The following is a 27,020-nucleotide window of genomic DNA, read 5'->3' as shown; positions in this document are numbered from 1 at the left end:
AAATGTACATACCTATAAAATGACCATTTTAAAAGAAACTGTCGAGCTGCTTTAGGATATGCTGGTTTGCCTTCATATGGTTCCAGAGTTTTATGAACAATTTTTTCTAGCCAAGTAGCCCATTCTTCAAGCCAAAGATGATGCTGTAAAGTCTGGCGGAATTCCACAAGTAACTGACGAATTGCATCATCCTCACACTGACAAACCCATGATGCCTGTTCCTAAATATTAAAATATTTTAATATGTTTGCTCTTTCATTTGCTTTCCTTAAAATTAAACATTTTTAATGCAAAAGCTAGTAAAATCTATATAGCAATTTTTTTTTTAAAGCAATGTTCTACATAATTAAATCGAGATATTTTCACCTGTTATGCAAATACAGTAAATATCATCATGTGAAAAAGAACCAATGCTAAAACTATAAATTATATGCATTCTCAATAAATGATTGTGATATGTAATATAAATTAAAAAATAGATCAGTGAACACAACAGATCATAATTTGTATTGTTTTCAACAGTAGCCAAGTAAAGAAATATTCAATTAACGAATACAGTATTATAAAAGTAATAAATGTATATATTAAGGTTTGTTTCAGCATACTGGTTACAGAATAAACAAATTAAAATTCCATTTTAAATAAGTCATCATAAACAAAAATAAAATGAATTTGTACTATTAAACTTACTTGAATATTTCGAAAATCAATTTTATTCAGATCAGAAGTCATCTGCTTGATTTGTGTTGAACTTTGTAAAACAGCTCTTGCAGCTTGAGCTAAGTGGTTCAGTGAAGTGTAACGTCTTAATGTTTGAGCAAAGGCACTGATGGCACTCAGCTAAGAAAGGGAGGAGGAAAAAAATCCACGATAACTATAATTTACAACCAAAATTTTGATTAAAAAACAAAAATATTGTTATGTTTTTCTTTCTTTTCTGACACCAGTTGTTACATTATTTTCTTCCTCCACGTTCGTACGGGGTTTATAGATTTGGAGTGAATAACGACGACACTTGATGAAGTATAGAAACACACTTTATTTAGCCAATACTGATCAGAACAGCTCCAAAGTCACATTTTACAGATGTCGAAGATCTACTATAAACACGCTGGAACAATCAGCGACACAGCCTTCACACTGTCAGGCAATAATGATGGAGACAGCTTCCTGCAAAGCACCAGAGTACAGCTCCCGACTCTGGTCATTCTTGGAACTCCACGTATTCGGCGACACACGAGCACAGCTCCCGACTCTTTGGTTCAGTCGTTCCCGGAGCTCAGCACGCTCTCTCGATGATGCACTAACCACGATACACTAACAGACTTCTTCGGTGCACTCGATGACCCACTTGGCACTTGCTGCCCGGCTGTCAACTCGATCGATTCCACACGAACTGACTCACTAGAGAAGACACACATACTCGATACTTACTGTCTCGCACTCTATGCAAGGCAGACACTCTCACCCTCTCGACGAGGTAAACTTGCTGACTGCAGACCAGCATGGTTTATATAGCTTTCGACTTGTGTTCGGGAACATTCTGGACTAAACCGGTAAGAATTCGTTCCAGAAGGTTCTCCAACCGTCCATGGTATATTGCCAATTTTGTCGCCAAATATGACAACCATACTCTCTGATTCTGAAATTCAGATATTCTGATATTGATTCTGAAAGATTAACTGAAAGACATTTTCCAAAACTTTGTTCAGAAGAGACTGATAAGAAAATGAGACGACAATGCTTCGTTTGTTCACATTCCCGGAAAAATCCTCCAAAACGGCAAATGAGTTATTACGTGTGCAAGGAATGTAACGTAGGACTGTGTGTAGATCCCTGTTTTCAAATTTTTCATACGAAAAGAGAATTTTAAGTAATATATTTAGTTTTCAGATGTATAATGTTAAAAGTCATAAAATGGTGAGTAATGAAAATAAAATGTGTAAAATATGCATTTAAACAAGAAATAAGATAATTAAAGTATATATAAAATATATATATATAAAGCATAAGCCGTTTAAATACTCTATAGAGCATTATTAAACAATGCATTGATACTTCGGAAATTTCATGGATTTAGGCTTAATAGCAAAAAAGCCTCCGACCCTGGACAGACGCTTGCGTAAAGACACTGCTGGCCTCTGCGATAAGCGCGCGTTTGCGCACCCGGTGCGAAGGTGTTAACAGAGAAAAACTACTTGAAGCGATGTAGAATTTAATATCCCAAAGAAACTGATAAGGCTCACAAGGATAATTCTTAAAAAATTGATATGTAAAATAAAAATTTCAACATATCTTTCAGAATCTTCTTATACTAAGAAAGGATTAAAGCAGGGAGACTCACTATCCTGCCTGTTGTTTAATATAGCTCTAGAAAAGGCCCATAAGAGATTCTGGAATAAACACAAGTGGAACCATATTTCACAGAACCATTCAACTGCAGGCTTTTGCCGATGATATTAAAATCATTGGGTGATCAAAACGAGCTGTGGTCAAGACATTTGTCTCACTTGAAAATGCAGCAAGACAGATGGACCTAATCATTAATGAGGACAAAACTACATTTATGATTGCATCTAATACTACTGTTGATTTATCCCCCTTGAAGATAAACAGTTATACCTCTGAAACCGTAAAACAATCTAAATATCTGGGCACTCTGATCAAAAGTTGCAACGATATAAAAATTGAAATAAAAAATAGAATATGGCTAATAGATATTATTATGGCCTTAAAAAACAATTTAAATCCAAACTAATCCACATTAAATTTATATAAAACTTTAATCCGGCCTGTTATCCTTTACAGAAGTGAATGTTGGATACTTAACAGAGCAGAGAATGAATGACCTGGTATCAATCAAATTTTGAAAGAAAAATCCCAAGAAAGATCTTTGAACTGGTACAACAAAATGGCATGTGGAGGATCCTCTATAATCATGAACTATATGGAAAATATATGAAAGTGATATTGTGAGAATCGTACAGACATCTCGTATCAGATAGCTGGGCCCTGTGTTTAGATATGATGATGCATTTCCAACCAAAAAGATAACCTTCTCGAGAATTGAGGGAGTAAGACAAAGCTGAAAACCATCCACTAGATGGATATAAGATGTCAAGGAAGATCGAAGGTTAATTGGAGTTAACAGATGGAGAGCTATTGCACCGAATGGGGTCAAGTGGAGAAAAACTTGGAGAGACAGCCTTAGGCTATAACAGGCCATGGAGCTTATGAAGAAGAAGAAGAAGCATGCCGGAAGTTTCACATTTCAATTCCCGGTGAGAGAATTGCTAATGTTTCACGTTTCCCATTCCAAAATAGACCTAATGACTCTACACATCGACTTGAATAAAATTAAATACAAATACTTAGTGATAAAACATTTGGTTGACTCTTCATATAAAGTTCTGTAAGTGTCTACAGTATATTCAAATTAAATAAAATTAATAAAAACAATTATGTTGAAGATCACTAGGATGGGGAAATGAAATTTAAACAATTTAACATTTATTAAATCAATAATGAAACGTAAACTGTGCAAATTTCATTTGCATAGCTTAATTTTACTGGTGAAAAATACTTTCTTTAGCCCTGAAATTTCAAAGTTCTTCAAACTATCATGAATAAATGGTATTTTCTTGATTATAATTTAAAAATGACTTTTTCAACTTTGTACGTTTATTCCTTTTCTTTCAATATACATCCAATCCAAAATCCACCACATTTAAAGCTGGCAGAAATTTTTATGGGTAATGAATATGAAAGCCGCCCTTCTATATGGAATTTCCCGGCTGTAACGCTTAGAGGATTAAAGGCTAAAAGTTAATTAGCCATACAGACCTCATGTGCTTTACCATATTCAAATAACCTAATCCAACCCAAAGAGGTTAGGTTATTCAAACATTCCATACATGTATATTGTGAAATAACACCTAGTAGTCATCAATTTAGCTGTGTTTTATAACTAGGGCATTATCCCACCACATACATCAACCTACTCTCCTTTCACTCAAGTACAATAAATATGTAGGATCAAGAGTTTATGGTGCTTCTTTCAGATGCTATTCCACTATAAATGCATAAAAAATAATACACTTACTTTAATATTTAATATTTCATCTCCACATTCAGATACTGCAGCCTTTAACCAGCCTTCTAAGCTCTTCGCAAAGTTCCTAATAGCCTGGGTAAGAGTGCCTTGAAATTTAAGACAAGACACATATAAACAAGTTAGCCAAAATCACAAAGAAAACATATAAGCAATTTAAAAATACCATTTAAATATATATAACATGAGAAATGTTATAGCTAGTTCCATCTGCCATTCAAACTAAAAAGTAGTGATCTTTCTTCCAGTCGCAAAAGCAGTTAACAGAAAAATACCAGTGACCCTCAAATACTATAGGCCCTAAATATGTACAGATATTAGGTTGTTTTGAAGACAAGACATGAAAATGAGCAATGCCCTCGCTGGGATTCGAACCACGGACCACTCGAATACGCGCCAATCGTGCTAACCATTACACCATAAAGGCATGCTAAGACGATGGGAGAAGTACCTTATAAACAGATCAAACCAATAGTACTAATGACTGTAAAGTCCTTAACCACCAGCAATCTGGAGGTTTTTCTATCACCATCATAGGGAAGATCAATGTTGTTGCAGTAGTAAGATTACCAATACAATGGAGAAGTACTTAATAGCATGTCATAACGTAATGCTGCAAATATTTTGGAAAGAATCATCTAGAAATGTTTCTAATGTAAAAATACAGAGGCTGTTCGCACAATTTTTAGATAATTTTCATTGTAATTACAGAAATATTTTACCTAAAATTTTTATGTTTTAAATGTTCTGTTTGATAACCCTTATGCTTCACTATCTTTACATACTGTAATTAATATAGCTTTTTGTAGTATCGGAAGAGGTATTTTATCCCATTGCTCTCTAACAGCTTTCCAAAGACTAAGGAGATTGTCGGTCAATGTTTAGATAACCCACTTTTTAAATGTCCAAAATTGCAAAAATACATTGGTAATAGGTCAGGAGATTTAGTAGGGATATGACTGAAGGTATGGCATTGATACCCATTTTTTGTGCCATTTTTTTTTCCAGGAAATTAACAGCAGATTTTGATTTGTCTTGATGCAGTTTGACTGATTGATCCCACTGTGTGTTAAGTGAAGGTATTTTATATTTGAAAAGTAGGTATAAAATACGTTTTTGATAATATGCAGAGTTGATCTTAACATTTTTCTCCACTGTCTTTATTTTTAATTTGCCATTTTATGAAAAACCAGCAACAATCATAAATCAATTAGATAAACTTTCTTTAGATGCTTTGAAGCATGTTTTAAGATTTTTTATCCTCTTTGATGATAATAAATGGATCTCTTTTTATTGCAGTCATTTAAGTACACCCAAGATTCATCTACTGTGACAACACTTTTCTATTTTTGTTCAAATAAATGTTTCTCATAAAGAATTCTGCTGTGTGTTCTGCAGTTGGTGATATACAATGGAGAAAAATGATATATATTATGTTTTTTGCTTCTTTAAGATTAAATCAGGATTAAACACTTTGCTTACAGTTGACAATGAGAATTTTAATGATTCTGCAACTGTCCTTTGACTTCACAGATTTTCTTTTAACATTAAAGATCTTACTTTTGTAACATCAGTTTGTTCCTTGGATACATATTTGGAACAATTTTTCCACTTGAAATTAATCCTGACAGTTTTCTGCTTGTTGTTGACAACATTGTCTATCGTAGCTTTAGATATCAGAAAAACCATGGCTTTTACAATATTTTTTAATAAATAAATACGAATAATTTTCTTTGGAAAGAATACAAACGTAGTCTTCCATTCATTGCTTCTTTAAAAGCGACATCTTGCATGAAAACAAAACTGTCAAGCACCAGATGATAATTTATATTTTTCAAAAATATAGTTATTATATTATATAAAAAATATAGATATTTATTTTTTTCAAAAATATAGTTTCAGTTAAAAAATTCCAAGCAGACACAAAATCGTCTAAAAAGTGTGTGAACAGCCTCCATATACAGCAGACTCTCGATTATTCGTGCCTGCCGCGCAAAGTGTTTTTTTTTTTTTCCCCTTTAATTTTATTTTTTTTTACAAGCGTAATGCAAAGAAAATAGAAATGTTCACAAAACTGAGTGAAATGTTAAATTTGCTAACATCGTGCTTATTTATGGCAAAATTATCCCAGGCCTTCTCGGAAACTTCCCCTCTGATGAGTAAGTGATTTCTTACTCACCCTTGTAGTGCCCGCTCCACCGCCCTCTCTCATCTTAATCTTACTGACATGTCCACTTCCTCCCACTCGCCATTGTTAGTTTAAGCCGGATAGTGTTTGCGAACTGGAGTTAATTTCTTATCTTTTAATGTGTTAAGTGCTTTTTGGTTTTATGTTTGTCGTTACCGATTTAAAATGTCAGGAAAACAAAAGAAGGTTGTGTTGACGACTGCGCAAAAACTAGAATTAATTTCCAAAGTAGCAAACGGCGCTACAAGGCAGCAGATGGAATTGGATTAGGGAATTGCGGAAACAACAGTGTGTGACATTCAGCAAAAAGACAAACTGGTGAACTTTGCATCAACGTCGGACAGTGCTTCCGCAATGAAAATGCGAAAAACTATGAAGGGTTCTACCTTTGATGAGCTAGACACGGCGTATCCGCGCTACCTAATTCCACGGATAATCGGGAGTGTACTGTATATATATATACAGAGGATTCTCCTTTTTTGTATTTATATATCTTCTCCTTATTTGCATATATATAGATAAGGAGAGCATATATGTGTGCTCTCCTTATTTGTATTTGCAGGAATAAATAATATAAATTAAACATTTTTCCATAAGAAGCATCTAACTCATCATATCTAAGGATACTTAAAAGCATATGGTCTAATTTTCCAATTGGAAATGCTGAATAATCTATCTAAATAGGCATTCTTTACATTGTAAGAAAATAATTTTTAAAATTTATTCCTAAAAAAATAAATTTTAATAGCCCCCAAAATCAAACAAAAATATTAAGGGATGTACAAAATCATGTTAAATGATAGTTTAGAAAAGTTTATGGGAGCTGACAATCTGCAGAATATAAACTAAAAATCCTTCCATGCCTAGACTGAAGATTACATATTCAGTTTAGATATATCCAAAGCCCAAAATTTAGACTTTTAGAGGCTTTGGCAATTTTTGGATTTACAAATTTTCTGGATTTTACATCATCAGTTTATATCTAGCAAGATGAGATGCATAAATTATTAAATTAAAAACAAGAAATATTTATTTATGAAATAATGAAGCATTTATGACCTTAAGAAAATTAAAATTCACAATAAAATTCAATATTTATTTGTTTGCTTTTTTAACCATTTCTTTCAATCTAAGTTGTTTAAGTTACAATAAAGAAGCTGTGAAAATAGTTCCATTTTCTGTTGCTAATTACTTTCTCTAAGTTTGTAGATAGACATTATCCCGTATTCACTTTAAAAGTTCCATTGTTCAAATCCTGTTTCTGTTGTGTTGAGAATTACCAATAAATTGTCAATTAAAATTTTTTCACATAACATCGGTTTCACTTTCTTCATTATCCGCATGACACTATCTGGATTTAAAAACATACTACAGATTTTGCCATCCATTAGTTGAGAGATGCAATCAACAATGAACTGACTCATTGTCACTGAGAAGGAAAACATCTGTTACATCATTTTCATTTATTACCATTTCTCCACATTTCCTCATGAATTCCATTAATTGGAAATATTTACTTTTCTTTAGAATATCCAAAAACCTTTAAATCTCCAACTGTCACTATATATTATTGGCTAGATTGGTGACTAGAGATTTATTGTCCTGCTAAATTTTGTCTCGCTTCTATTGCATGCTGATGAAGTTAAGCCTGAACTATATTAGATTACTTATGTCTATTTTACCCATATGTTTAAGGCTCATTGGAATCCTTAATAAATAAATTCTGCATATAATTAAGGCTTATCTGAACTACATAATCAGTTTTCCTAATTTAAATAGAACTACATATATTCCTTTGACCTATGAATATCATTTAAAAAAATCTATTTCTTGCATATGGAAAGAAATTTCTTTTAAATTTCTTCTTATTAACACACTCAACACAGTTGGCTGAAGTCTGTAATTATCACCAAGTGTCAATATAAAAGGTTACCATGTTATCTTTTATTCAATTTCTAACATAAACAAAAAAAAAAAAAAAAAGTTGTTTTAGACATCGCTACATGAGAATGAAAGCAAAAAATGATTCGTCAGGTTAGCAACTGGGATATAAAGTATTCAGTAGATGCAAAATCAGTAACGGACTTTGGTAGAGTGTTTCAATTTGAGATGTATGCAAAGCAGAAAGGCAGCTATGGAGCCAAATAACTGATCAATATAGATTTATGCTAATAAATGATTGTATTTCTTCAATGCTAATAAATGATTGTATTTCTTCAACATGAAGATGTTTTATTCAGTGCTTAAGTGAAATTAAGAATAACTTCACATGCTTTATTATGAAAAAATATTTACTGCTCATGCGTGACACATAAAGCATATGATAAATAACACTGAAAATAACGCAAGGCACTATTGATTTTTACTTACTTGGTATTGGCCGCAGCACATCTGGTATCAAGACATCGACTAGATTTTGGTAAAATTGATAATCTGTTTGTTTTATAAATTCTCTGATTGGATCATATGATAATAATGTTAACAGAAGAGGCCTTGTAAGAAGAGTATCACTAGAGGAGGAAGACAAGGAATTTTGGGTTATTTAAAAAAAAAAAAAGTGTGCAATATTCATAATCAAATAAGAAATTATCTAACACAGTAATAAACTCATTCAAATATTGAATAATATTTTATACAAAGTTCTTAAGCTCAAGTATAGGCCATACATGTGACAGGTAATTCTTTTTTAAAAATTACTTTTAGCTAAAATATTCAATATGCTTTCCTTTACTAAAGCACAAACTTCCATACTTTTACATTCCAAATTTTACATAAAAATTTTCAGAAACACTTAAGGAAAAAAATTTATTCTTTATACCTATAACAAATATTAACTGAAAAGTTTCCACAGCAACTGATACTTTAATCAGAAGTATTAATATTTTAAGGAAATATATGAAACCACCATTTTTTAATGTATAATTATATTTAAATACATGATGAAACGGATATTTCTATACAGAATGACTTTAAACAACACAGCTACACTTCATTGGCATAAGCTACATAATAGCCAATAAAAATATTTTAACTCTTACTGGGCTATAAGGTATTTCTCCTGCCTTCTTACCGAGCCTTCGTGGTGTAGTGGTCAGCATACTCAATGCGAATTTGAGAGGTCCGTGGTTCGATTTCCAGCGAAGGTGCTGCAAATTTTTCATTTCTCCTGCTTCCAAAAAATACCTAATGCCTCTTCATTGGTGCCTGAACTAAAAGGGTGTTGAATGATGATTCTCCTCACCCAGGATTTGGTCACTAAGTCCCGTAAAACCCCAGTCGCCCTTTAAAAGGGGGAGCATATAAGGTATTTCTTCTGCCTTCTTACCGAGCTTTCATGGTGTAGTGGTCAGCATGCTCGAAGTGAATTTGAGAGGTCCGTGGTTCGATTTCCAGCGAAGGCGTTGCAAATTTTTCATTTCTCCTGCTTCCAAAAAATACCTAATGTCTCTTCATTGGTGCCTGAACTAAAAGGGTGTTGGATGATGATTTTCCTCACCCAGGATTTGGTGACTAAGTCCCCTAAAACCTCAGTCGCCCTTCAAAAGGGGAGTATATAAGGTATTTCTTCTGCCTTCTTACCGAGCATTCGTGGTGTAGTGGTCTGCATGCTCAGCGCATAATTGAGAGGTCTGCGATTTGATTCCAGGCGATGGCGTTGCTAATTTTGCCTCCTTCCAAAAATCCTAATGTCTCTACAGGATGTTAATATTTTGAGCATAACTTATGCTCGGTCAGTTTCATTTGGTGTTTATATGAAGGGTATTCAGAATAAAACACATATTAAAGATATTTAAACCATGCCAAACATATTTTAAATGGTGACATTTATAACATATACTAACTTCAATAGTCATTTGTGGTTACGGCTCTTGGATACTAGTAGTTTAACTAATATTTATAGTCAGGTAAATAGACTGCCTGCATCAGTGTTTCCAAGGTTTTTTTCTTTGTGTAGGTGTGAAGATGAGTCAGTTTCCCTTAACTCTTCTCTTTCACTAAAATATGAAGTTTTGGTAGCCCTTGGAAAGTTTTTCAGAGTCATAAAACCAAAGCATGCAGCTTTTTTATCTTTTTGCCATCTTCAAATAAACAAATAAAACAAACTGTCTGTGAAAAATACATTTCCCATGTAACACCTTTTAAAACAATCTCCAACATGGAGAAATGATTTTCTATTGTAGTTTCGAAGAAGTTATATTATCAAAATCGTAAAAACAACCTTGTATTTAGCGTAGGTATAATGAAACACTCAATCGATTTCGAGGGCAGCTAAAGGTCCCTCCTCATCAGGAGAAAGAAATACCTAGAAAGAAGAAAATAAAGGAGAAGGAGTCACAGAAACATGTGGTCCTTATCAGCACTGCACGTGGTTATAACTAGATTTTTAATCAGAGTTGCACTGGCCGCCTACTTTTACTGAGCTAGGCTATCTGATCGAGCATGAAAAATTAGCGAAGTTAAAATAGGGAGCGAGGGGCAAATGCACCTTACGCTCAAAATCTGAACTTCAAATAATGGAAAGCAAACACTGAACGGATTTTTATACCCTGTGGTAGTACCAAACGCGAGGAGGTAACGCCATCTATCGGCATAAATAACTGAATTAAGATAGTAGAATTTTAAAGGCATTAGGAAGGACTGGATTGGACTTCAAATCATTAACTAAACCTGCTAAATCTTTGTGAATGTGAAAAGCCTCAAGAAAATCCAATTCACCTATGGAAGAAGCCTTTTGGATAATTTTTGCAGATCCAAAATCAAAATTATGGTTAAAACATCTTATGTCAGAAAAGGCGAAATTAACAAGTCTTCAATAGCATATCATAGTTGGACTTTTAACCATAATTTTGATTTTGGATCTGCAAAAATTATCCAAAAGGCTTCTTCCATAGGTGAATTGGATTTTCTTGAGGCTTTTCACATTCACAAAGATTTAGCACTGTGAGAATCATATGCTAAAATGCTAAAATATATTCCTTATTGTTTTCTGATAGTTTGAGATTTTTCTACTTTTTTCAATTTTTACAAAATATGTTTAATAAGTGGAAAAGAGGTTTTACGGATGAAGAAATTAAAAATTGTTGCAGAAGCTATCTGAAAATGAGTCTCATGGAGGTGAAATTGATAATTTTTCTGTAGAAACTGAAGATGAATTCCAGACACAAACTGTTAGTGAATTCGAGGACAGCGAAGTAAATGAAGAACTCAGCAGAAATAAATGGGCAAAAACGCATCAGGGTATTTGCAAAACTGTTTTTACAGCTTCTGATAACATTATATGGAATGAAATAAATTCCAAAAATTCAGTCTGCGGCCATGTTCCTGCTTATAATGTTCTGAAAGAAACAACAAGACTAACATCTTTTGCAAAGAGTCGTGTTTCTGAGGGCAAAGTGTCTAGTGCTTTCAAGCTTTTTATTGATGATGATATCTTGCTGCATATAAAGAAATGTACAGAATCCAAAACTCATCGGCAACTTGAAAATAAAGACTGGAAGTTATCTCTGGCTGAGTTAGATGCTTTTGTCGCTATATTGTATGTTCGTAATAGGAGCAAAGGGCTTAGATTTATATTCCTTGTGGTTCGAAGTGTGGGGACTACCATTTTCCAAAGAAAATATATCAAGAGACATATTCAAAGAAATAAAACAATTTCTAAGGTTCGATGAAAAGACAAGATCTACTCGATTACAGACTGATAAATTTGCTCTTGCATCAAACATGTGGAACAAATTTATTGAAAACTGCAAAAGGCGCTACTGGCCAGGACAAAATATTACAGTTGATGAACAATTATTCCCATCTAAAGCTAGGTGTAGATTTACACAATATATGCCTAATAAACCTGACAAATTTGGAATAAAATTTTGGTTATCTGTCGACGTTGATACTAAATACCTCATGAATGAATTTCCTTATCTAGGAAAAGATTAAACAGCAAATACTCAATTACTTTTGTCTGAAAATGTTGCCATAAAATTAACAGAGCCACATCTAAACAAAGGGAGGAATATTAGTATGGATAACTATTTTACTAGCATTAAATTAGCAGCAATGCTAAAATAAAAAAATACAACTATGGTCGGCACAATGAAAAAGAACAGAAAAGAAATTCCTATATTTTTGAAAAATATGCGTAGTAATCTTTATTCATCAACAACAGTGGACCATAAATATATCACACCCATCTATCAAGGCAAAAGAAACAAAAACATTTTTATACTGAGCTCATTACATTCTACTGTAAAAACTGAAGACAGTCTCAAGAAGTTGCCCGATTTAATAGCATTTTACAACGCAACAAAGCATGGTGCGGTGTTCGTGATCAGATCTGCCGAAAATATTCAGTTGATTGGCTTCTAGACGATGACATGTACACATCTTTTTCAATATTTTGGATCATGCAGCTTTGAACGTCTGGTAAATTATAAGTGTAATAGGAAACACTATTATCAGGAGAGATTTTCCTACTGAAAATTAGGAGAGGAGTTAAGAGTGGTACATATGGCTTCAAAACTTCCAATGATCATTCCTGAGTCTTCAGGAAATAAACATGAAAAGAAAGTGGATATAAAGAGAAAAAAGTGTCAAGTACAGAGATCAGGGGTGTTTGTGGGACCCCAAAAAATCCCCTGAAACTTTTACGGACTTACTACCGACATTTTGGAGTTTCGAGAAGGGGGGGGGAGAGAAATGAAAAATTACAATTATGAAATATTGAATGACCTAATTATAAAAGTTCAATGAATTACTTTTTTTGCAAAATTAATAACCATAAATTTTCAAACATATAAACTACTACATTTTACGTAAATAATTTAAATTACCTGAATTAATTCTTTAAAAAAAATTATCTAATTTCTGCTGCTTTTTTTTTATTTTCTGATGTTTGTGGGCTTGTCTTTCTTTTGTGGTGAACTTCATAATTGCAGGAAGGTTGACTTTTATTTTCCTCATTTACAGTTGAAGAAATTATTTTCTGATGTTTGTGGGCTTGTCTTTCTTTTGTGGTGAACTTCATAATTGCAGGAAGGTTGACTTTTATTTTCCTCATTTACAGTTGAAGAAATTTCCTCGAGAACTGCACATGCAGAGGTAGAAGCAGTTTGCTTTTCTGCTAATGTAGAAGGTTTTTCAGAGACTTTTATAGGTAACTCATCTGAAATACATGTTTTTAAGTCCTCTTGATATGTTTTCCAACTTCTGTTCATATTCAGTAAGAGATCTTTGTGAATTGGATCAGTCATTGGATTTTTTTAGTATTAACAACTACTTTAAAAACAGCTTCTGAATTGCAAGATTCCATCTTTAGAGATGCAAAATGATGAACTACAACTTCATTTTGATTGTCGTCATAAAACTGCACCAATATTGCCAGTATACTTTCTTGAGCATTGCTAGTACTTTCATCCAAATTTAGACAAAATGAAGTCTCCTTTAAAGTTTTAATGATATTTTCCTTAATAGTTTTTGCGAGCCCATATTTCATCTTATAACATGCAGTAGTCCTGGACATTTCCAACGAGTTTAGTGCCGTCTGATCGCGGCTCAACTGTTTGCAGAGTTCAATTAAATTGGGAGCTACATTGAAAGAAAGAGAATTCTCGGCGATAAACAAAGTTATTAATACCTCTTGGCGTGCTTTTCTTGTCACTATATCCAATGGCCGAGCATCAGTCTCCAGTAAGTCATCAGTAGTTTTTGAATTAGCATAATTACTTAAAGTCATTGAATGTCTAATGCACTTTGAATATTTTATGTGCGTCACAGTTTTAGAATGATTTGTGAAAGCCTTGAATCCTTCCCCACCATACTTCAGCAGTGAGTTACAAAAAACACAATATGCTTGTCCAGCAACATTTATTTTCTTGCACCATGTGCTGATGATATCCCCATTACCATCTCTCCGTTCAATCCAATTCCACCTAAATGCATTCCGGACACCTTCTTCTAATTGTATAATATCACTCAATCATAGTGAAAAAACGAGAAAATCATAGTGAAATTCTCTTGTGTACATAAATAAAAAAATATTTCAATAAACGAAACGAAAAATTTACACGTGCATCAATAAATGAAACGAAAATTTTACACAGCGGAGAAAAAAAAGTTGAGAAGCGATCAATGACAAATAGCTAATACGGCGAAAAATTCTCCTTCTCTACTTATTGGCGCCACGCCAGGAGAGATAAGACCTTTGAACTCAGAGTCACGTGATCGCACACTGGTCGAACGAAGTCTCTCCCTTTTTTTTCTGCCGCGCCTACTTGCCGAAAAGAATCCAGAAGAGAATGTCCGAGAACCGGGGGAATGAGTCAAAACTCGCAATAAGGAAAGAACAAAAAAGAAGTTTTTTTCCTCTTTTCGCGCATTATCACTGCCTTTGGAGAAAGAAAGGAAAAGTTTTCACCACACACACTGACCTTGCGTTTTCTGCTTTCAAAGCAAACAAAATTACCCAGATCAAAATAAATAATTCATTATTATTCCTACTTCCTTTTGAACGACGATCCCCGGAATTTCCGGGCATCGAAGTTCAAAATCCCTGGAGCACAAACACCCCTGAGAGATGCAATGGAAACAAATCTCAAGAATATTGTGCCTCTTGTTCCAAAGTTGTGCGTGGAAGATGCACTGGAAAAATTGTTAAAAATGACTTTTGTATCAACTGCATTAATTCTTAATATGTATGTGTAATTTCTAATATTTTAAACTTTAAATAGAATTGAAACAAAATGCTTTACATATTCCATTCAGCTAGATATATATAATGATATAACTGAAACATCAGAGAACATTTCTCCTTTCTGGATTTAGAGAGTGAATCATCCTCCGAGTAAGTACACATAAAAAAAAAAATTATAAATTGTGTTATAATTATATAAATTGTGTTTTATTTTAGTTAACATTAGTTTTAATTTCTGAAATCATTTATTTGAAATAAATTCTTATATCAAATTCATGAGTTATTTGAGTAATTGTAGTATGATCCAATTGATCGCCATGTACTCGATACATTTACAGTATTTTAGAAAGTCAGTAAATTATCATGTGATATTAAATATAAATTATGAAATACATGTAAAGTACATATTTGTGCAAATGTATGACATTTAAAATTGTTTTACCATTGTTATTTCAGTACTTTCATTATCATTAGTAAAGGATCAAAACGACCCTTTACCGCCATTCTAGTGTTAAAGAAAATGCATTTAAATGCATATCAAGGGCCTGGTTTTGAGAAAATTCAAGTTAGACTTATATGAGAACTCTTAGATGACCATCTCACAGAATAAGCATTTCTTTCTCTCAAGGGAGGATCGACAAACAATTTGACAGAAGTCAAAAATGATAAAAATGTAGAACTGTGATTTTCACAATCTCCCCCCCCCCCACACACACAAGGAGATTTGGTTTGATTTACTTAATTATAGTAAAACACTCGAGGGTATCTACCTAATGGAAGAAATGCCTTCACGGACAACTTTTTAAGGGAAACTCCTTCATCTACACATTACACATGGAGAAAACCATGAAAGTGTCTATGCAGCCAGCCCAGAATTTGAAACCTGGACTGAACTGCCAGTGTTAAGCGACTTTACTGCTATGATGTTTGCCCCCCCCCCACATGCAAGGTGATGTTTTACTTGCAGTGTTAAAAACATTTTATTTTCAAACAGCAACAACTAAAAATAGAATTTGAAAAAAACTGACTGAACCAAGCAATCCAAGAGTATCATGTTATTAAATTAAGCTATGTTTATTCATTCATTTAATTTAAGAGATTGTTTACACATTTGAAATTACCCTTTGTCATTTCATTCTAATTTTCTCTTAATTTGCTTTTACTGCCTGTTCTTTATCCACTGCATTAAGTACATTTTGGTTTGGCAAAAACAATCTTCCACATTCTAGTTTTTCACCAAAAACAAGGATAAGTTTACCTCTAAATGTTTAAATTCTTTTGTTGTCTTAAGTTTCATTCATAAAAATGATTATTGTCAAAAAGTCAAATCCCCCCTTCTTCAGGTACCAGTTTGAAAACTTTTAGAGAAGATCGTACACACATATTAGGAGTTCAATGCAATAAAAGGTGTTTTTATTTTAAAATATACAACAGATGGGTTCCTTGCACCTGATGCCCCCCCAAAGACTTCATACGGAATATCTATTATATTTCAAGATACCCTAAATTCTGTAATTTCATATAACCTCTCACTCTTTGGTGCTGACATCCTATCTGGCCATGTGTTATGAATTTTGTATATCCCATGAACGGTCTCAAGAAAGCAGGGCTTTGATAGAAAAATAAGATTACTTGGGCAAACCTACTTAACATTGAGAAAAATGGCTATCTCGCAAAACTGAAGAGCTATCGCCAAGCTGGTTATGGTTTTGGCGAATAATTTTTGTCTCCAAATGTGACGAGAAAGTGCCAAATGTTGCCAACCTTGGCCTTGGCAACCATTTGGTCAGGTCCCTATATGACAATAATTGATCCCTCAGTGTAACTGAAGTGGTAGATAGCACTTTATGTTACTTTTACCATATATGCCTTCCAGTAACTTCGAGAAATGGAAAGTAGTGAAAATTTCTTGGGGGCTGGGGGAAAAGTACATAAGACTGGAGGGAGCATCAGTTCTCAGATTTTAGTTCAGAGCTGACTTTGGGGTATTCAGAGGTCATCATGTGAGCTTTGCCCTTTAAATGCACTTTGCACTACATTGTGCTTAAAGTTCCTAATAGTTTGAAGTAATAACTTCTGATTGTGCTCAGTCAAACTGAGAAGAACTGTATGAATTCTTTTGAGGAAAATTTCAGAACTGTAAAAGTGTTTCTTACAGGAAAATAAATTTTTAAGCTATCATCGGTTCTTTGTACATTCATTCATTGCAAGCTTGTACACATATAACAATTTTTGGTTTTTGGTTAAATGCCAGTGACGACAGCAATGGAGAAGCAAATAAAAATAAGACAGCTGATGAGAGCCTCTGCTGCATTCCAAGAAAAGATGGAAGGGGCTATCAACTCTTAAAGAACAGATGGAATTGGGCCAAGAACATCAGTTCAAGAAGACATGAAAATGGGTCAACGAGACATGAAAGCAGGCCAAGAAAAGAGGGAAACATCAAGTCAATTCAAGAGGAAATAAAAAGAAAAAAATATTGCTATAATAATAGTAACAAATTCAACGCTATGGAAGGCATAATAGATATGGTTCAAAACAAAGTTAGAGAAATTGGAAGAAAGAGTTTCTTCTGTTAAATAACGAACTGAAGGAAGAGTTTCAGTTATTGAAAAACAAGTAGGAGAAAGAGTTTATGCAGCCAAACAGCAAACCAAAGGATTCTGATGTGCTATAATAATAGTAACAAATTCAACGCTATGGAAGGCATAATAGATATGGTTCAAAACAAAGTTAGAGAAATTGGAAGAAAGAGTTTCTCCTGTTAAATAACGAACTGAAGGAAGAGTTTCAGTTATTGAAAAACAAGTAGGAGAAAGAGTTTATGCAGCCAAACAGCAAACCAAAGAATTCTGCTGTCAAACAACAAATTGATGATACAGATTTGATGCCACCAAGGAAATTGGCGGCTTCAAAAAATCCATAGCAAATAAATCTGATGCCTTTAATTATGCACTTACGTTTCCCAATCCTCACTATATCCACGCGTGATGGAAAGACTTCCTGGCAAGCATATATGACTCAGTTCTTTATAATGGCAAATGCAATTGAATGGGATTCCAAAACTAAGGATAGCCATCTTGCCACTTCTCTGAGAGTTGCTTCAAACTCTGTCTGAAAACTACAGTTTCAACTGAAGCTCTACAGTACCATGTTGGAACTGTGGTTTAACGAAAAATGTTAAAAAGACTATATTAAACTTGAAATTTTGAAGACACAAGCCAATGGAAATACTCTAGGAGCTCACCACATAAGTTGAAAGGCTGTTTCATGTCGCATTTTAAGACTGCCCAATAGAAACAAGGTAAATCCTGTCCCTAAAGTACTTCATCGATGGCATTAGGGATCCTGAGATACAGAAAGCCCTGTGAATGGAAGATGTCAAGAACTAAAAAGCACTTTACTGTATGCCATGAAATTCGAGGCAGACGAACGAGCAACCCATACAGACCACCACCCAATCACACCTATTCAAGTCTAGGAGCCAAAGGAGTAACTGGCTGCTTGTCTAGAAGATTTAACAAAACAACTTAATGCCTTGAAGCAGAACAAAAGTGACAACAATCTGATACTTAAGTGATAAAACTGTTGTGGTGAAGGAAACGTTTGAAGGAGCTGCAGAACACTCCAAGGCACAGAAGCTAAACACCATAGCAAGGAATTAGGAAACAAATTAGTGGCCATGTCGCACAGCAGAGATTGCCAGATATTGAGAAGCCCAATTTTAAAGCACTTCAGATTTTTGTAATGAGTGGCAGCAGGAATTCCAATGGCAACTTAAACTTCCAAGACCCTGTATGTCTTTAAAGAACTACATACCAGTCTGACAGGAGACCACTTTGAAATGATGAAGAATAATAGAGTTCAACAGCAATTCTACAGGTGTAATTCAAGGGCTGACAAAGCCTGTGCAGGTCAGAAAGGACCAAAGAAATACAGCTGCAGTGTTACAACTTAGTGGTGTATTTTGAACACATCACCTTGGATATCCTGGGACCTTTGCAACCAACTGCTGATAACAAAATCTTGGTTGTCATTGATTACTTCACAAAGTGGCAGAAGTGTATCCTATTCCTCATTAAGAAGCTGTCATGGTAGCAGAGGAAATGATACAGCACTGGATTTTCAGGTTTGGAATGCCTCTTCAATTACATTCTTATCAAGGAAAGAATTTTATATTGTCTGTAATTAAAGAACTCTGTAATCTATTTGGCAAAGACACACCCTAAAAGATGCCTTTGCATCTGCAGTCAGATGGCATGGTAGAAAGGTTAAATCGAACCATCCTTAATAACCTCTCACCTGATGGTTTCCAGGAATAAACAAGACCGGGACCAGAAGTTACTTGTGATTTACTGGTCCACGAGACTACCACTATTCTCTATTCAGATGCTTTTCAGACAGGACCTTTGCTTTGTGATCTCTCGTTTGGTAGCTCTCTGGATGTGACCTCATTGGCTGAGCAGTACATTCAAGATCTCCAGGCATGGTTTCAACAGATGCACAATTTTGCACACAGCAAGTCAACTTGGTATCAGAAAAGATGAAGACCTGATATGACACGACAGCTACAGGACGTTGATTCCGCAAAAGTAACATGATGTGGTTATGGAATCTGATTCAACTGAAAAGGTCTTTCTCCTGAACATTCATGCTGGCACAGTCCTAAACAGGCTGAATGACATTATAGTTTGGATCCACAAGTTATAAAATTCTAAGCTTAAAGTTGTTCATTATGACAGGCCAAGCCCTTTACTATGTCCAGAGTGCATAATCCTCATAGTGTATGTAATGTAAATAGTATGCTAAGACCATGGCTATATGCATACATAAATTTGTAAATTCATGCATTTAACTACTGATTTAGTTTGATTTGTTTTATGTTATTTATTGAAATTATAGTTTTAGTATATTAATATTGCATTTAGTATAGTGACATTCTTCAGTTTATTTAGTATATCTTAAGTATTGCTTCCTGTCGAGGGATTGTACTTTCTGGGACATGCAGACCTTGGGAAGAAAGCAATATTATGAATTTTGCATAATGTTATAACATGAACGGCTACAAGAAAGTGAAGCTTTGCTGGAAATATAAGATTACATGGGGAAGCCCATTTAACATTGAAGTAAAAGGCAACCTTAATTAATTGGCAAGGTATCGCCAAGCTAATTTTTGTAGCCAAATGTGGCAGCTGTAATCATATCTGACCTTTATATGCAAATTTAACTGTAAATGCCTTTCAGTAACTTTGAGAAATGGAAGGTATTGACAATTTCTTGACGACTGGGGGAAAACTAAATAAGACCGAAGATAACATTTAGTTCTCAGTACGATTAGTAAAGATATTTGCTAACGGATAGTTGATTAAATATGATCATTTACTGGTGCCAAATCTTTTTTCTATAACTCCTAAGTAGCTCTGAATTTTTACGAACCCTCATGTTGCTTTTATTTTTGCACTATGTCCGTTTTCAATACACCAGGCAATGAATCTGAATTTTCAAACACTGATTTTTCTACTATCTTTGGGTCTACAGGAAAACTATGAAAAACTGTGAAAGGAATTCCTTATAAACACTTCCGAAAATGAGATAGATAAAAGCTTGCTTTACCACAATCCAGTATATTACAAGGAAATTCACAAGTGAAAATCAACAAAGCAAAGAAATTGCATACCGAGAAAAATGAAGATTTCACAACTGATCATAAACATAAAACCTCAAAGAAGATTGACAAAATGCCCGAACCTACCGAGCTGAGGGAAATCTAAAGCCAAAATTGCTTTAACACCTGCACAGATACTACTAATAATAGAGCAGAAGAAAAAAATTACCAATGATTTGACAATTGAACAAATCCTGCCAGCTGTGCTAACTCATGAAAATCAAGTGTTGTCTCTGATTTACTAAGTGGAAGTAAATAAGATTTTGAATCACAGGTCTGAAGAGGTACTATCTTTCTATATGCAAGAAACAAAAACGACATTACTGGAATCCAGGAGAAGCTAAAAGTAACAAGTATTCCATTTCACACCTAATACCCAGCAGCGCAAAGATGGTAAGAGCCATTTTAAATATATGACCAGCAAAATTTCCGAAGTAAGCATTAAAAATAAAGAAATTTCCCTACATACAAAGTCACACAATTCACCTGAAAAAACAAAGAAGAAATTATTAAACTTCTCATACTTTCTGGAATTAGAATGCAATGAAGCAGGTTGTGTCATTTTTCGAGTAATTAACATCATATGTATCAATGTGCATATCAAAGAATACAAGCCAAAAAAGGACCAAAGATTTGAGCACACTCAACACCTGTGTTCCAGTATCACTAGATGTGTAATAAGCAGGAAAAACAACAGAAGACAGAAATGTTAAAAGTTGAAAGATGCCTCCTGTATATTTTCTGTGAAGGTCCACATGCGAATAATTATTGTGGATGTTTGAGTTACAAGAATCAAATCCTGAAAAATACATAGAAGAATTCAGAAAACTCCTTCAAGATCCTTTCAGCCAACAGAAGAACAATTTCCAAAACCAACAGAGAATCAGGAAAGAAGACAAGAAACAAAAGAAAATACGGCAGAATTCTCAAAAATACCTCAGAAAATAAATGCGAAGAAAATAATGGAACCAGCAAAAAAAAAAAAAAAAAAAAAAAAAAAAGGATAAACATACTAAAAAATTTTCAAGCTCACAAAAAAAAAAAAAAAGGCAGAAAGCCCACATTCCCATTGAAATGCTGAATACACTTTTGAAAGCTGCTGAATTGTTTTTCTGAACTATTTCATGGCCTTTATTAGCCCAGCAGTGATAATGTAACATCTTTTCAATATTCAAAGTGAATTGAAGAACTTTTACAAAATACTTGTGTTGATAGATGGCAGCACTTGATTGACTCTTTTTTGCCGAAGTGGTGAGAGTACAAAATTTTTCACTCTTCCATTTAATCTAAAACAGGCCATAAATTGATGATTGCTGGCGAATGTTTCTGCAAGCAAAATGCCAACTGCATCCTAAGTTCAATGCAATGCTTTGCAGTTCTCAGTTTTTAGTTCAGAGTTGACTTTGGAGTACTAAGTGATCTCTGTGTGAGCTTTGCCTTTAGATTATGTTGCATTTAACAGTCTTAGTAGTCTAAAGTGGACGAGTACTTTTGTAGTACTTTGAGTACTTTTGAGTAAAAGTACTATGAGTACTTTTGTAGAAAGTTCAAGAACTTTAAAATGTTTCGTTTGGAAAAATAAATTCTATCAAACTATCATTGATTCTGTGTGCATTCAATCCTTTATAAACCATACACACATAACATTGTGCCGGATGCAAAAACCATATCATTTACAGGGAACATCTACAATATTTCAAGATTCTCTAACTTCTGCAATTTTAAATTTCCTCTCACTCTTTGGTGTCAAACATCCTATCTGATTAAGAAAAATGCATTTTTGACCTATTACAATAATACTTTTTAAAATTTTGCTCATCAATTGCTTTTATAATCTGCCAATGTATTTATTTGCTCTCATCTCAATAGGCTGGCAAATCTCTCTCACCAAACTGAGAGATCAACACTTACATTAAACTACAATTACATGTGAAATTGTTTAAAACATAGAAAAATGTTAAATAACCTTAATTTTAATGAAAGTATTGCTATATATTAATGACACACTACTTTTATTAAAAATTACGACAATTTAACCTTAATTTGTACTGAAAGCAGTACTACTAATAATATGTGTGCTTTGGAAATATTGTTTTATTGCACTGTGTAAAAAAAAGAGCGGGGGGATTATTTTTTTTATGACAGCATTACTAGTCCAGGCACGAGTTAGTAATGCTGTTAGTATTACTATGCTACTAGGAGTTTACTTTTTTGCAATAATACTTTCTCTTTAATTTTATAGGTAAATATAATTTCTTATTCAGTTATAGTCCTCTAATAACTGTGTTGAGAATTCTCACTAAATAATAACTGATTTTTTTCATTCTGATTAACCTCTCTGTCACTTTCTTCACTATTAGTACCTAAAGTTTCTGGATTTAGAACCATAATACAGATTATGCTGTCTGTTATTTGATTGATTAATGGGGCATTGTCATCAAAATGGAAATACTTCTGTTATATCATCTTCACTTGATTCCACTTCTTCACAAATTCCTTTTGCATTTTACTTGTGATATCTGAAAACCTTCAAATTCATGCCGATCATCATAAAGCTTAGAGAGTGTTTGCTATACATTACTAGCAATGCATCATGAGACTTCTGAAATGTTTTTTCGTTAAAATTTTTCTTGCTCCTACTGAATTCAAAAGTCTTTAATCCAGACGTCCATAATCCGAAATGATCTACAATCCGAACCTCAAAGCTACAAACTTTCTGCGCATGCGTAAATGCATAATGTGTTTGCGTATGCACATAATATGTTTACGCATGCGCGTTTAATGTATAACGAACGGTATAAGCTAAAATTATCTAATTATCTATTTCAGTTCCATGTTGCAGATTGCATTGTTCCTTAATCTTCGAACTGGATACGCCTTATTATTTTTTGCAGACTGTTAGAGCAATTTTATAAAATTAAGCTTGAACTTTCGATTATGTCAAAAAGAATTTTCGATTCTGGAGCTGCCAAAGGATCTACAAATCGAAAGCATGTTTCAATGTCCATCAAACAAAAAGTGGAATTGCTGCAAAAAATGGACAAAGGCATATCCTTTGTTTCTCTAACCATTCTGAAATATGTTTATCAATTTACCCTGCTCTGCGGGGAAGGGGGAAACGTTGTGGCGCGCAATGAACTGGAAGTTGATCCGTCAGCACTATCCTTATCTTCAGGGCAGATGTTTTTATTTTATTCGGCTTATAATTCCTTAATAAATGTAGTATTTCATCTCGATGTACTCCGTCTTTGATATGATTTAAATCAAATTCCTCGTCATTATAAATATCACGAATACACGTCAAATAGTTTTCTGGTTGCAATTTTCTAATTTTGACTATATGTAATGTATGCTTTACGCATGCGCACATTGAAAGAAACGTTTAATAAAGTAAACAAATAAATATTGAGGTTTTTTTTTATTATTATTATTTTGTTACCTTTTAGATCATAATTGCTCTTTATTTCATAATAATAATCCGGAATCGCAGAAGTCCCGACGAATCCGGATTAAAGACTTTTGACTGTATTTGTTATTTATAGTACTATCTACTTCGCTTATACATCTATAACCCTCATATGCTTAAATCTATTTCCTTCATATGCTTAAGGCTTATTTGAGTCCCAATGAAATAAACTCACAATATACTTAAAGTAGCATTTATCCATTACTTATCTGCCATGCATTTGGGTGAGTTTTAAGCATAAACAACTTCTAGTTATCAGAATGGTTTATAAATGGCAAACATATGCACACCACATGGCAGGTAATGACCATGCTTTTTTGGCACATAGTAGAGAACATATTATTATCTGCGCCATACTAAAACAGCATGGCAGGTGCATAATGGAAAAGCACCCTTAAGGCTTATCTGAACAATGAATCAGTAACTCTAAATTCAAACAGCATCTTTTATAAAATTTAATTTTCTAAATTTCTGTTAAATTTCTCCTCGTCAATGCTTTGCAATCAAGCTTAACACTTTGCCATGCAGCTTGGCTTTGCTTTCATGCCAACTGTCAGACTTACCTACCAGCAAAAAATGCACTCATTTCCTAGCCATCATCCTGGAGTGCCATAGCCTTTACTCGTTTACTCCCCTTCCCCCTGGGCTGTCACACATTTGTGCCAGTGTTCTGGAAAATTTAAAAATCACTAGATGGTGCCCTGTGTCCATTACTTTTGAACTGAATATAGTTTTAGGAATTTGATCTTCAATTTCATCGCATTCTGCGTAACAATGGTGTCAGCTGTCGCAGAGAAGGATGGAAAGCGTAATGTAAACAAACAAATCTTTTTAACTCGAAACATGATATAAACATTCGCATTTTTAGTATCCCTTCAAATCACTTTTTAAATTTTTCCCCCTATGTAGTATTTTTTAGGATTAATATGTGGGGTTCTATTATACTTTGCATTGCTTTTATCGGTTATATTTTGCGTACTACCCTTTTTATTTCGGAAAGATTTGACTTCATTTTGAGACTGTGAGCAAGCATTATTCATCAGACAAAGGATATACTCAAATGGCAACTGAGCTAGTTAATGACATGAATGAGAATAATGATTCCTTTTCTTAGGAATTAGAAGGTAGTATTTCTAGTGATTCTCATATGGACATTTTGTCAGACACTGCGCTCACTAAGTGTCTGGCTTGAAGTTTACATGAAACATTTTGTTACTTCTTCTTGTAAATAATCTTTCTTACATTCTTTTTATTAATTTAAAAGTTTATTAAGGCATTTTATCAATTAAAACTTTGGAATAATTTGAATAGCACTTCCAAAAATCATTTCTTGAAGTAAGCAATTTTTTTTAAATATATTTTCATGTAAAGTAAAGGGAAAAGATTATTACCGTAATTTCCGGAAGAAACGCCGCGGCCTTTACGTGTTTAAAACTTAAATTTTCAGCGGGTGCGGCATTTAGGTGCACTAAAATTAAAATATTTCCTATGATGGTCATTGTACATAGTTTGGATGGCCTTGTCATTGTGCATAGACTGGTACTGTTCCCACACAAAAGACCACTCAGTTGCTTTTTGCGAACGTTATTTTGTTTACATTCTCTCCCTTGAACGGACCTACATGCCTTATTCACCCTAAACGAGATCTCAAAACAATAACATTTTCCCCCCTTTCAAATCAACATTCTCATCAGTTCGAATAGTCTCTCTCCTCTGCCATTCGATGAATCTTCCAGGACCCATCCTCTCCCCACCCCTGCCTTTTCTGCAATTTTTTTCAAAGGCGGACACGACTCCACCTGCCTCGCAATAACAAACTCTGACATATTTCCCCTTCAGCATGAATCGATTTTTCTTGGCATTCTGCCAGATACAGATCCCATCAGTTTGGGTACAAGTACTTGTTGTATAGTTTTTAAGTAAGAAGGGAGCGGAAAATTTTTGAAAATGGCACCTAAACAGCACAGAAGCTATACTGCTGGTTTTACGCTTAATGTAATTTCCCGTGCTGAACAAATTGTAAATAGAGCAGCAGCTCGAGAGTTTGAAGTAGACGAGAGATGCATTCGACATTGGAGAACTGAAAAAGAAGAACTTAAAAATATGCCACAACAGAAACAAGACAAAAGAAGTGGTACTGTAAGGTGGCCGAATCTAGAGGAGACCTTGCAAACTGGATAAAGGAGCAACGAGGAAAGGGAATGGCAATTTCGACTGTAAAAATTCGCTTACCAGCAACATTTATAGCAATGAATATAAATGATTTCAAAGGAGAGCTTTGCTGGTGTAGCAGATTTATAAAATTTAGATTTATAAAAAGAAAAAATATTTCTGTGCGTACTAGAACAACAGTCGGGCAACAATTGCCAATGGACTGGCAGTATAAAAAGTCATCTTTTCTAAAATATGTGACAGCTATTATTGACAAAAAAAAAAAAAAAAAAAAAATTCTTCGGTCGCAGATAATAAAAATGAATGAAATGCCGTTAGCTTTCGACTCTCCTGCAAACAGAACTGTTGATGAAACTGGTGCAAAAACTGTATCTATGTTTATGACGGGGCATGAAAGAATGTCATTTACACGTGTGTTAGCTAGTGCCGCAAACGGTGACAAGCTAAAGCCGATGATTATTTTTAAACGAAAAACTATTACGAAGGGAGATGGTATGTCATACATCAGGACTTAGGTTGAGTTTTTGCATCTATACAGCCCACGACGATGTCACGCACAATTTAATCTATTGTGGCGTTTACGCTGATGCGGCGTTTCTGTGTAATTTTAATTTTTTTCCCGCCATTTTTCTCGAGTGCGGCGTTTACGCTGATGCGGCCTTTCTTCCGGAAATTACGGTAAATGCTAATTTTAAAATATATGATAGCTTAAGTAATAATCTAAAATAGTAC

The 27,020-nt window shown here is 34.0% G+C and overlaps 1 protein-coding gene across 1 annotated transcript in view; it reads right to left on the bottom strand.

Annotated features, from left to right (window-relative positions):
• Positions 1–27,020, bottom strand: part of LOC118185271 (DNA-binding protein RFX2-like) — a 178,574-nt gene that overhangs the window by 18,046 nt on the left and 133,508 nt on the right. The window contains exons 11-14 of the mRNA XM_085825280.1: positions 8,670–8,809; positions 4,103–4,200; positions 691–840; positions 13–221 (exon numbers count right to left, since the gene is read on the bottom strand). Of these exons, the coding sequence (XP_085681406.1) occupies positions 13–221; positions 691–840; positions 4,103–4,200; positions 8,670–8,809 (597 nt within the window). The remainder of the gene's footprint in view (positions 1–12; positions 222–690; positions 841–4,102; positions 4,201–8,669; positions 8,810–27,020) is intronic.

Source organism: Stegodyphus dumicola, chromosome 10 (assembly GCF_044657685.1).
Source record: "Stegodyphus dumicola isolate Sdum_Otavi_A_Nest chromosome 10, ASM4465768v1".
NCBI classification, from domain to species: domain Eukaryota; kingdom Metazoa; phylum Arthropoda; class Arachnida; order Araneae; family Eresidae; genus Stegodyphus; species Stegodyphus dumicola.
This window is presented reverse-complemented; position numbering and strand designations above follow the sequence as displayed.